This window comes from Pithys albifrons, chromosome 5, assembly GCF_047495875.1.
Source record: "Pithys albifrons albifrons isolate INPA30051 chromosome 5, PitAlb_v1, whole genome shotgun sequence".
Taxonomy (NCBI): domain Eukaryota; kingdom Metazoa; phylum Chordata; class Aves; order Passeriformes; family Thamnophilidae; genus Pithys; species Pithys albifrons.
In genome coordinates, this window is record NC_092462.1 from 2,951,431 (window position 1) to 2,963,782 (window position 12,352).

Sequence of the window (12,352 nt, forward strand, 5' to 3'; positions counted from 1 at the left end):
TCACACTTCCAAATAATTCCTGCAGCTTTTCTGGCAGGAACTGACACAAAGTGTCATCTCCAGCTGCAGCTCAAACAGGAGGGGGGAAATGTGGGCACCAAAGGAGAAATGCAAGAGGAAATGGCATCAACATCGAGCTGTGTCCCCCTGAGTTTAACACTGAATTAAGAGATTAGACAACAAACAAAACATGTGGAACAGCAAGCAGGTTTTCCAAGTATTGACCCAGATCCCCAGTTTAAATCTGGATGCACACTGCAGTCCCAGAATAACCAGGAGGGGTTTGCTCTCCCTTGCAGCCCTGGGGCAGGGCAGCTGGGGCACAGGAGTGTCTGTCCCAGCTAACACAGATGCTGAGGGGGTGCAATCCAGACAGGGATCAATCCCACTCCAGGCCATGGCTGGCACTCTGGGCAGCCTCAGCAGGGCTGTCAGAGGGGGAGGATGAATTCCTGCCCCAAGAGAGAATTTCACAGGCAGCCTTTTGCAAAGGGCTGTTCTGGTGAGTCAATTGTGCAGCTCAGACAGATTCAAGGGCAAGGGGCTGGTCCAACCCCTGTCCAGTGTTGGCAGGAAATAAAACTGTAATAACAGCAGCCTGTCACTGCCATCAGCTCCTTATTTACAGGCACCCTAAGGAGTCTCTGCCCTTCAGCACATTTATCTCCCTGCACTTGCAGTTACAAAGAGATTCTATTACCAGCTCTGTGTTCAGGCTGTGCTATGGATTTCAGTCCTAAAGGTGGTTTGACCTGGAGGACTTCATGTTTCCTGGAAGCACGAGGAGAATTTCCCCACAGGTTTAAAGATGAAGGGACTGTGTATTTCTGAGATATGGATTATTAAAAAATTACTCTTGCATTTAAATCTCAGCTCTGTTTGGGTCTCTGGGTCAGGCTGGGCCAAAGGCTGTGCCAGGAATGACGCTGACAGCAAAGCAGGACTGGAGGGAGGGAAAAAGTCATCCCAAATGCCTCTGCACCAACAGGAGATGGGAAAGGGGGAGCTGGCAAGGAGACTGAACAGTTAAGCCGTTTTTAATTAATTTCCTTTAAAGGTTGTTGGGCAAACATTCTCATAAACAAGGGAAGGAATTGCTTCCAACTGCCTGTTCAGGCCTCTGCCTTTCCCTGATGTGCCCTGGCTGATGTGAGGGGTGGGAGGAAGGGCCCGGCCTCAGAGAGCTGGGAAGGGCTGGGATTTCTGTTCCCAAAGCAGCTGGGACAGCCCCACTGTGTCCCTGTGCCCCTCTGAGTGGCTCTGGTGACTCAGGGGCAGCCCTGCCCCTTGGCACAGAGCACACAGTGGCTCTGCCAAGGGAAATGTTCCCAGTTTCTGGATTCCAGGTGTCCTTTGTGCCGCCCAACAAGGCAGCAGGATTGTCCTGGAGGGGCTGGGCACAGCCCCAGTGCTGTGAGCTGTGGGCAGGGTGGGCAGGATGGCTCTGGGCAGGGAGCAGCACAGAGGGGAGAAGGGGAGCAGCAGCATCTCTCATGGACAGCAACAGCTCAGCTGGCACTGCTGAGTTTGCCCTGATCCTGATCCCTAAAGCCTGACAGGTCAGCTGGCACTGCTGAGTTTGCCCTGATCCTGATCCCTAAAGCCTGACAGGTCAGCTGGCACTGTGAGTTTGCCCTGATCCTGATCCCTGAAGCCTGACAGGTCAGCTGGCACTGCTGAGTTTGCCCTGATCCTGATCCCTAAAGCCTGACAGGTCAGCTGGCACTGCTGGGTTTGCCCTGATCCTGATCCCTAAAGCCTGACGGTCAGCTGGCACTGTGAGTTTGCCCTGATCCTGATCCTGATCCCTCCAGTCTCCCAGGAATGCCTGGGTGAAGGGCTGCCCCCTCCCCAGACAGCCTGTGCCACTGGGAAAGCCTCAGAGAAAATTCAGCTCCAGTTTGCCACTAAAAGGCTCTTTTGGGGGTGAGTTTCTCACCTTTCTCATCTCTGCAAATCCCCAGGGATCCCCCAGATAAACACAGACCAGCTGGGGAAGGTCAGCTGGGGAAGGTCAGCTGGGACAGGGAAGGGGCCCAGGGCAGCTCTGGGGAACTTCACTCACCACTGCAAACTCCTTGTTGAGGCTCATCTGCTCCACCAGGGCGGACTCGTTGGGGAAGAGGTGTGGCTGCAGGTGGCTCCACATGTGGGGGAACCACCAGAACTGCCCCACAGAGCTCAGCAGCAGGTCATCCCCTGCATCCTCCTCCTCAGTGCCTGCACAGGGAGCAGAGGGAGGGAAAGGGAATGGAAAAGCAGCAGCAAAAGAGGCCCAGGGCTGGTTTGGAGACACAGAAGAGGTGCCACAAGCCCTGTGGCCTTGGCCTGGGTGTCTCACTGTGCTGGGGGGTGTCACACAGGGCTGAAATATTAACAGCTCCTGTGGGGGTTGTGAACAAAGCCAAGATTAAATAGAGACAGTGGGGGTTTTTATTTAGCTTATGTGATCTTTTTAAAAGCCCAAATGCCCCCATTTTTCCTCTATCTGTTTAATGCCACTCTCTTTGCATCACCATAACCTGAGCTGGGTTTAATGGCACAAACAGGAATATTAATGCTGCTTGTCAGGCCTTTTGAAAGCTGCACAAAAGATGATGTTCAGTCAGTACTAAAGAAGAAAAGGTTCAGCATGTATCAGCTATTTGCCATTTTGTCCTGATAATAATGTCACTGTTAGACACAAAATACTCTCCATAAAGACAACATATGGGTAATAAGGAGTTCTCATCAATGCCATCCCTCCATCCCTGCCTTTATTAGCCTTAATTGAAGTCTGGTAATTTTTGGTGCAAGGGAAGAAACTCAGCACAGGCTTTCAAAATAGGACAGAGGAGAGAGAAAATGGGGTTTGTGAAGAAATTGCAGGTACCTTTGATAAGCCAAAGGCAGGGAGGAAAAGTGGCTATTTGAAATATAAAAAGAGCTACAATCATCTCACAGAAGATTTAGGACAGAGTGTAATTTTGGCTCCTTTCCCACCCCGATATTACTCCCACACATTTCCAGGGCAGTCCCCAGGACACCCTCAGCACCTGAGCAGCTCATCCTCAGTGTCCCTTCCCCTTTGGGCCCTGATGCTGCACTGGTGGCACAGGGATGTCCCTCTGCCCCACTGGCTCTCTGTGTCATCGAAAAGGGCAAGGTCAGAGCCAGGTGTCAAACTGTCACCTGTGTAACTGCAGCTCCCTCAGGGCAGGAAGCTCCTTCTTACCTGTGTGGTAAAATTTTCCTGAAAATCCAAGGTTGAAGGTAAAATTGTCCACCTGAGAGCGCAGTAACTGTTGGGTCTCCAGCAAAGCCTGCAGGAAATGAGAGATGAACGTGCATTTAGGAAGGTACTGCTGGAATTTGGAAAGTCTCATTGTAAAACTTGTGTCCAGCTGAGGAGACAGAAAAAAAAGATACTGTGAAATGCCTCACATTTTATTTTGGGCTCATTCTCTTTTATGAGGCTGTTACACCAGTTTGATGGCCTGGAATGCTCCTGACAGTCCCTGAGTGCCCAGGCAGTGACAGCACCTGAGTGCCCAGGCAGTGACAGTCCCTGAGTGCCCAGGCAGTGACAGTCTCTGAGTGCCCAGGCAGTGACAATACCTGAGTGCCCAGGCAGTGACAGTCCCTGAGTGCCCAGGCAGTGACAGCACCTGAGTGCCCAGGCAGTGCCAGTCCCTGAGTGCCCAGGCAGTGACAGCACCTGAGTGCCCAGGCAGTGACAGTCCCTGAGTGCCCAGGCAGTGACAGCACCTGAGTGCCCAGGCAGTGACAATACCTGAGTGCCCAGGCAGTGACAGGCCCTGAGTGCCCAGGCAGTGACAGCACCTGAGTGCCCAGGCAGTGACAATACCTGAGTGCCCAGGCAGTGACAGCACCTGAGTGCCCAGGCAGTGACAGGCCCTGAGTGCCCAAGCAGTGACAGTCCCTGAGTGCCCAAGCAGTGACAGCACCTGAGTGCCCAGGCAGTGACAGTCCCCGAGTGCCCAGGCAGTGACAGTCCCTGAGTGCCCAGGCAGTGACTGTCCTGTGGCTTGGCCAGGACAGTCCCCACTGTGGCAGTGCCCTGTGGCAGGGCTTGGCTCCAGCTGCTCAGGGCAGGAACACACTGGGTCACTGAGTCACCCCTGCTGGGGGTTGTTAGTGCTGCCTGATCAAATGTGCTGAACACCCAAAGGACAATTAAGGATATTATTAGTGCATTTATCTCCCTGGTGGCCCTGCCAGTGCTGGATGGGCTATAAACTCTTATTTCCATCCATTTTCTGTCTCCATTATGTGGCTCTTGAGAACTTCTCCTGCTCTCTATTAATACCATTCCTATCGACCTTGTTCTTGCAGAGTTGAGGATAAAATGCCTGCAGTGCTTCACACACACTCAGGGTCCAGCTTATCTTGCCCCTCTTTTGCAAAAAGCACATTTTGTCTGCTCCTCACTGATTTCCCCCCACATTACAGGGCAATAGTTCTGCCTCTTTGCTCAGCCACTGCTCTAATTTAACCAGCCCCCTCCTCTCCCTGTGCCCCCAGCCCCAAGGTGTGCCCAGCCCCTGCCAGAGCTGGCACAGGGTTTGGGCAGGGAGGGGGTGAGTGCAGGGCAGGCTCTGTGCCCTGCCTGCATTTGTTGGACAGACACACTGAGCAGGTGCCAGGGAAGGGCTAAAGCAAAGAGGGTGCTGAGCAGCCACAACATCACCAGGCAAATCCCTCTCCCTGCTGGAGGAGCCAGCAATCCAAGGGCAGGGAATCCTGTGCTGCACATTAATATGAAGGCACAGGAGGGTTCCAGCCCATCCTGGCAGACAGTTGGGAGTTGGTTATTGCAATCCTGTGACAGTTCCACACGTGGGACTGTATTTACAGAATCTGTAACAACTCAGTGCTCACTACAATGTGAAACCTCAGAGATCCACAGCACTGAGAGCTGAGACACTGAGGAGAATCCCCAGCTGGTAAATCTGGCACTGAACTGACACCATCACAGTCAGAAGCACAGAATGTGAGTCATTACATTTTAGAACATCATTTCCAACTATCCAGAGCATTTTAGATGTGCTGAGAAAGACTGATGGGCTGAGCAGAATCAATTTAATTTGCCTGTGAGGGAAGAACACCCTGAGAAATTATCCTGGCTCACCACCCAGCACAGGGAGGTGCAGGGAACAAACCCCTTTCCAGGAGTTCTGCCCTCTCCTCTCCCTCCCAGCTCCATCAGGGGACAGAGCTGGGGGATGGATGGGCAGGAGCCTCCCAGCCTGGGGAGGCCTCATTAGAAACAGCACAGGGATGAAGGTGGAACTCCTGTACCCTGCAGTGTGGCAGCACTTTGCTCTGTGTAAAGGGCAAATCTGTCACTCAAACTGCATTTGGCTTGGCCCTAAAGCTTTTCTTTTTAATTGCAATTTCCATGTATGCAAATTAATTTGTCTTCCACAGCCTTAATATGAAAAGCAGTCCAAGAGATGACACTTCCTGATTCTCTCTCTCCAGGGAGGGAACTAGGAAACTCACCTGCACATGGAACAGGTCTCCATCCAGGCTAAGCAAGAGGGGGAGTTTTTTAAGGCAGTCTAAGCTGTTCTTTCAAACACAAACCCTTAATTGCCTGGAATCTCTCAGAGCTCACAGGTTCCATTTTATTAATTGATTTTTTGCTGTGTCAGTGAAGCTCCTCTCTGACATCCACAAGACACAGTTTCTCTTTATATTGCATTTGCATTCAGCAGCCTTTACATTAATCCATGTAATTGCCTTTTGTAGGTTTGAAGCTGCCGTGTCTTTATTCTTCATAATTGGTGCATCTATTAGGGAGAAGTGATATTTTCCTGCTATGTCCTTTTTAATTATAACTCCATCCTTCATTTACATAACCAACTTTTTGGGGCAATTTCTGCAGGGCCATTTCATGCCTAATAGGAGGCAATTTGCTCTCCTTCATTAAGCACATTAAAACTTCCCACCCCAGACATGCCTGAGTGTAAACATTTGATGCTGCTCCAGTGAATGCCCCCAGGCATTTGGCTGTGCCATATTAGCTTTGTTTGTGTGCTGTGCTCTGCATTGTTGCTGCTGATGAGCCTGGGGCTCTTATTGCTCTGAGGCCTCAGCACTGACCTCATTTAATGAGCTCATTATTGGCTGCTTCGGAATGGGAGACAACTAATCTGCCTTTTAATTAGAGGTCAGAGCACCTCTGGCTGAGGGAAGTGCAGGGGTTATCAAACCTCAGAGAAGGTCAAGGAATGGCTTTTGCTGATGCTGATGCCAAGGCTGGGCAGGGCTGGGGCAGGTGGTGTTTCCCTGGGAACAAAACTCCAGGTCTGAGCTCAGTGATGGCAACACTGACATGTGGTACCAGTTAGAAACACAAGCCCAGGCCTGAGGGGCAGCCAAGGCAATGAAAGAGGCTCCACTGCTCCCCAGAGGGGTGTGGGGGCCCATGGGCTGCCCAGGCAGGAGCCCCCCTGTGCATGTGCAGGGATGGACAGGGGGAAGGGGCAGAGCCACAGCCCTGACCCACAGAACGGGACCTCACATTCCTTGGCAGGGAAAGGGAGGGGGTGTGGGCAGTGCTGGGCTGTTTGGAGACAGGCAGAGGGAAATGCAGCCCTGGGGGGTGTGCAAGGGCAGGGACAGGGGAGGGCAAACAAAGCAGACACTTCAGTTACACCAAAAAAGGCTCATTAGGGGGAAGGACACACAGCCCCTTGTCCTCTGCCCAGCATTCCATCCCTGAGCACCATCCCACAGGAGCCTGACTAGAACTGGCTCAGGAGCAGAGACAGGGCTGGAGACAGCAAGGGCAGAGAGCCCAGCATGCCCTGAGAGCTCCTGGCAATACTGGGAATGGGAATTCTGGGAAGCAGCAAAGCCTCTTGGAGGTTCCTGTCTCTGGTCATGGTGCCCAGAGGGCCTGTGGGGCATTCCCCGAGGGCATTTCATTCCATGCCCAAGGAAACACGACCCCAAGGGCCTGCAGAGCTGTCCCTGAGGGCTGCACAGCCTGGGGGACAGATGGGAAAGGGTGTTCCTCACTCAGCTTGGAAGGAGCTGGAGGGCAGGAGGGGAGTGAGATATTCCTGCTCTCCAGTGTGTCTGTAATTTGCTGTCATGAATTATTTCCCTGCCACAGCCCCGTCCCAGCAGTGCTTGTGGCCTGGGAGGCTGTGCCAGGGTCTGCCATCCTGGGGCACAGGGCCAGGGCTGTGTTGTGCCAGCACCTTCTGAGGGGTCTGACTGAGGATCTTGTCAGAAATGGGCTCCCTTGGCATTACTCACAGTCACTGTTCATTTGGGAGCAGCTCCCAGTGCTGGAAAGTGATTCCACTGCTGCAGGTTTTTCTCTTTCTTATGTCTGTGTCTAATATATATGTATGTTCTCTCTGTATATAATATATTTATAATATATATATATATATATATCTACACTCACTATATTCACCTCACTGTTTATTTCTGTGTGCTGGAGAGAGAAAACAGGTGCAAGTATTTGCCCAGACCTGACTCTGACATTGCCTCTGCTTTGAGCAGGGGCTTGGATTGGATCCCCTCCAGAAATGCCTTCCAACCACAGCTGGTTTTCCCTTCCAACCACAACTGGTTTTCTCTTCCAACCACAACTGGTTTTCCCTTCCAACCACAGCTGGTTTTCCCTTCCAACCACAGCTGGTTTCCCCTCCCAGACCCTTCTCTCAGGCTGCTCTGGCCCGTGGCTGTCATTAACACCAAGGAGCCTTTTAGTGCATTTATTCCTTTCTGTCCCTGCCCTCTGTCCTTGGTGCTGGTGCAGGTACAGAGCCCTGAGGTTCATCCCCAGGCTGTTCCTGCACCAATTTCCTGGTGCTCTTGGAAAGCTGGAGCACTACAAAGTAGTTTTGCTCTTCATTTCCAACTAGAAATTTGTAGAAAGAAAAAGCAAAAGCCAAGAACAATTCCAGCAGTGTTTCTTGGCACTGCAAGCAGCTGCTGTCAGGGTGGGATTTTTGTGATTGCCTCTTCCTGCTCTTGCTCCTTCCCTGAAATCTGTGCTGGGAAAAACAATAATCCGACCATGCCTGATTGGTCTTGGTAATTTTCAAGGCCAATGGACCTGGAATTGATGGGAATACCACAAAATAATTATAATCACAGTAATGATTGTAAGGAAGGTGTGAAATAATTGGCACTGGTGTTTGTTTCTGGTAGTAAAACTGAATTTCAAACCAAGTTCTGTTCCCCCAGAGACCCTTTTCTGCCAGTGCTCCATCCCAAGGGTGCCATTGCCAGTGCTGGCTGCAGGGCTGGGCACAGCAGGGTTGGCCCTTGCCCTGCCCTCCTGAGAGTGGGGCTGCCCTGCTGGGTATTTGTTTCTGGGCAGGGCTCTGCTCATCTCTGGGGCCACAGGAACACTGAGCAGCACTCAGGGCTGGGCTGGGCACGGCCAGCTGGGGCTGCAGGGCTGGGCTGGATTGCAGAGCTGCTCCTGGAGCTGCTCAGCATTTCCCCGAGGGGTGGGAGGGCTGGGGGTGTGGGGGGTTATTGGAAGCAAGAACAAAGGGATGATTTGTAATATGGTCATTGCAAACAGGGAAATTGATTCTTCCTTTAGGAGTGGAATGCCCAATTTATCAGATCTGCTCCTGCTGCTGTTTTGTGACTGCCCTGAAGTCAGGGAAGTGTCAGGAGTCCCTTGCAGTGACTCAGCAGGGGCTGGGCTGTGCCAAACACCCCTCAGTGCCCCCTTCTCTGGCACAGCACACACAGAGTGAAAGACAAGCAGCACCAGCAGCTGGGCCTGGTTTAGTTGTGTCTGGGCTTTCTTTTGTTTCCTGGGGGTTCAAAAATTGCTTCCTTTAGCAAAAAAACCCAACAACAACAATCCCCAACTTGTTATAGGTGGGCACTCGGGTGTTGTAGGTTATTTAAGGATGGACCAATGGAGACTGCCTTGTTCATCTTCTTTAATTTATGGATTTGGATCTACTCAGGTGTCATCAGAGTAGTTTTCTGTTCCTTTGCTGCCCTTGGAAATCATTTCCTTGGATAACTTGTCATAAAAATCAAACTCCCTTGAAGTTCTCATCACAGACATTAATCTCCAGATCCTGAACTCCCACCAGCACCCTCAGATTTCTGCTTTAAATTTACTGCTTACCAACCAGCTGATGTCTGTGTTTGTGCTGGGGAATTAATTTTTTCCCAGCCCAGTTTCAATCATAAAGGAGAGATTGGAGCAGGTGGTGTATTCAAAATTCAGGTCTGTCCTTCAGCTTTGGGAATGGGCTCAGCAGCACATGAAATTCTTCCACAGCCTGAGCTCAGAAAACAAAGGGAGCACAGAAGGGTTGGGGGGAGAGGTTTGGTTTGGGGTTTTGTTTAAAGAAGGTTCCTGTTCCAAAGCCATCCCAGTGCATTTCCATGGCAGGCACTGCTGAGCCAGTTGACTTTTATATCTAATTGATTTTGATCTTAATCATTAAGGGCACAACTTTTTTCTCTAAATATTCCCCTTGAAAGCTGCAGCTACTTGCAGTGCCAGGTCTGAATCCTTGGAACAGGATCATTGAACTGAGATAAATATGTTCAGCAAACCATCCACCTTTAACTACAGATGTTACACAGAATTTGCTCTCATTTCTGAGGTGAGGGGTTCTGTTACCCTCCCAGCTGAAGGGTAATGCCATAATTCTGTTTTCTGTGGGAATGGCTGTTTAAAATCACAAATCCTGGATTGCTGGGATAGGTTTTCCTTGGCCAATGCTCTGCACACAAACGGGACTGTTGGACAAGGGATACCTGAGAATGGTTTGCCACTGTAAATGAGGAAGGGCTGAGAAATAGGTGGTGTTTTCCATTGTGGGAAATATTCCTTATCCCTCAGGACCTGCTGTGGGCCCTGCCCTCCCTCTGCTTTGCCCTCTGTGCCCTGCAGGGTTTTTAGCACACCCAAAGGCTGCTCACCAGGCCCAGCCCCTGCAATTCCCAAAGCCTGGCATTGGGGCTGGGCTTGGAAATGCCCCTGGGCCCCAAATTCCCTCTGCTCTGGAACGTGGGGCTGCCCCAGGACACCCCCTGGAGTGTTCCCAGCAGAGATGGGCAGCTCTGATGCCCTGGGCTGGCCTGGCAGCAGCTCCAGTGACAGGAGAGACAGGAGGGAGAGCACATGGGAACTGTGCCCTTCCCTCGGGACAAACACAGGGAATTGCACTTGATAACACCACAGACATGTTTGTTTGTGGGGCACAGAAATCTGGGCTGTGTCACCAGGAAGACACTGACAGAGCTTTATTAAAGAACTCACACTCTGCAGCTCAGCCTATTTTTAAATGCAATGCATTATTGGCAGTATTATTGGTATTATTAACCCTGCAGAGCATCTCCTCAGCAGGTCACACTTAGGCCTGGAACTCCATCAAAGATTTCCTAAATTGATACTATTACAGACTATTTTGTCTCCATTAATGATAGATTCATACAGATTAATGCTTATTTATCCATGTCTATTCAATTAATTCCCAAACATTTGTGCTACTCTGCTCAAACCCTCCAGTAACTGTCATTGCCAAGGAGGTTTCAGTGTGTGCAGCCCTGGGGGATTGAACATTCCTGGCCAAGGGAGAGAGCCTGGCCCTGGCCCAGCTTTGCTGCTCAGCCCTTGTGCCCCTGCCCTGCCCTGCCCAGGGCCAGCCTGTGCCCAGGGAACAAACTGGGGCTCTCCCAGCACAGCCCTTGTGCTTGCCAGGCTCCCTGACAGCTCTGGGAGCCAAGAAACATTCCCTGAGCTTTGGGAGCCAAGAAATATTCCCTGAGCTTTGGGAGCCAACATTCCCTGAGCTTTGGGAGCCAAGAAATATTTCCTGAGCTTTGGGAGCCAAGAAACATTCCCTGAGCTTTGGGAGCCAAGAAATATTCCCTGAGCTTTGGGAGCCAAGAAACATTCCCTGAGCTTTGGGAGCCAAGAAACATTCCCTGAGTTTTGGGAGCCAAGAAACATTCCCTGAGCTTTGGGAGCCAACATTCCCTGAGCTCTGGGAGCCAACATTCCCTGAGCTTTGGGAGCCACCATTCCCGGAGCTCTGGGAGCCACCATTCCCTGAGCTTTGGGAGCCAACATTCCCTGAGCTCTGGAAGCCAACATTCCCTGAGCTTTGGGAGCCAAGAAATATTCCCTGAGCTTTGGGAGCCACCATTCCCTGAGCTTTGGGAGCCACCATTCCCTGAGCTTTGGGAGCCAACATTCCCTGAGCTTTGGAAGCCAACATTCCCTGAGCTTTGGGGACCAACATTCCCTGAGCTTTGGGAGCCAACATTCCCTGAGCTTTGAGAGCCAAGAAATATTCCCTGAGCTTTGGGAGCCAAGAAATATTCCCTGAGCTTTGGGAGCCAACATTTCCTGAGCTTTGGGAGCCAAGAAACATTCCCTGAGCTTTGGGAGCCAAGAAACATTCCCTGAGCTTTGGGAGCCAACATTCCCTGAGCTTTGGGGACCAACATTCCCTGAGCTTTGGGAGCCAACATTCCCTGAGCTTTGAGAGCCAAGAAATATTCCCTGAGCTTTGGGAGCCACCATTCCCTGAGCTTTGGGAGCCAACATTCCCTGAGCTTTGGGAGCCAAGAAACATTCCCTGAGCTTTGGGAGCCACCATTCCCTGAGCTTTGGGAGCCAAGAAACATTCCCTGAGCTTTGGGAGCCACCATTCCCTGAGCTTTGGGAGCCAAGAAACATTCCCTGAGCTTTGGGAGCCAAGAAATATTCCCTGAGCTTTGGGAGCCAAGAAACATTCCCTGAGCTTTGGGAGCCACCATTCCCTCAGTTTTGGGAGCCAACATTCCCTGAGCTTTGGGAGCCAACATTCCCTGAGCTTTGGGAGCCAACATTCCCTGAGCTTTGGGAGCCAAGAAACATCCCCTGAGCTTTGGGAGCCAACATTCCCTGAGCTTTGGGAGCCAAGAAACATTCCCTGAGCTTTGGGAGCCAACATTCCCTGAGCTCTGGGAGCCAAGAAACATTCCCTGAGCTTTGGGAGCCACCATTCCCTGAGCTTTGGGAGCCACCATTCCCTGAGCTTTGGGAGCCAACATTCCCTGAGCTTTGGAAGCCAACATTCCCTGAGCTTTGGGGACCAACATTCCCTGAGCTTTGGGAGCCAACATTCCCTGAGCTTTGAGAGCCAAGAAATATTCCCTGAGCTTTGGGAGCCAAGAAATATTCCCTGAGCTTTGGGAGCCAACATTTCCTGAGCTTTGGGAGCCAAGAAACATTCCCTGAGCTTTGGGAGCCAAGAAACAATCCCTGAGCTTTGGGAGCCAACATTCCCTGAGCTTTGGGAGCCAACATTCCCTGAGCTTTGGGGACCAACATTCCCTGAGCTTTGGGAGC

General features: G+C 51.4%; 1 protein-coding gene across 1 annotated transcript in view; it reads right to left on the reverse strand.

The window, feature by feature from the left end:
- NDST4 (N-deacetylase and N-sulfotransferase 4) overlaps window positions 1-12,352 on the reverse strand; it is a 52,535-nt gene that overhangs the window by 22,487 nt on the left and 17,696 nt on the right. The window contains exons 3-4 of the mRNA XM_071555462.1: window positions 3,215-3,302; window positions 2,066-2,220 (exon numbers count right to left, since the gene is read on the reverse strand). Coding sequence (XP_071411563.1) covers window positions 2,066-2,220; window positions 3,215-3,302 — 243 coding nt within the window. The remainder of the gene's footprint in view (window positions 1-2,065; window positions 2,221-3,214; window positions 3,303-12,352) is intronic.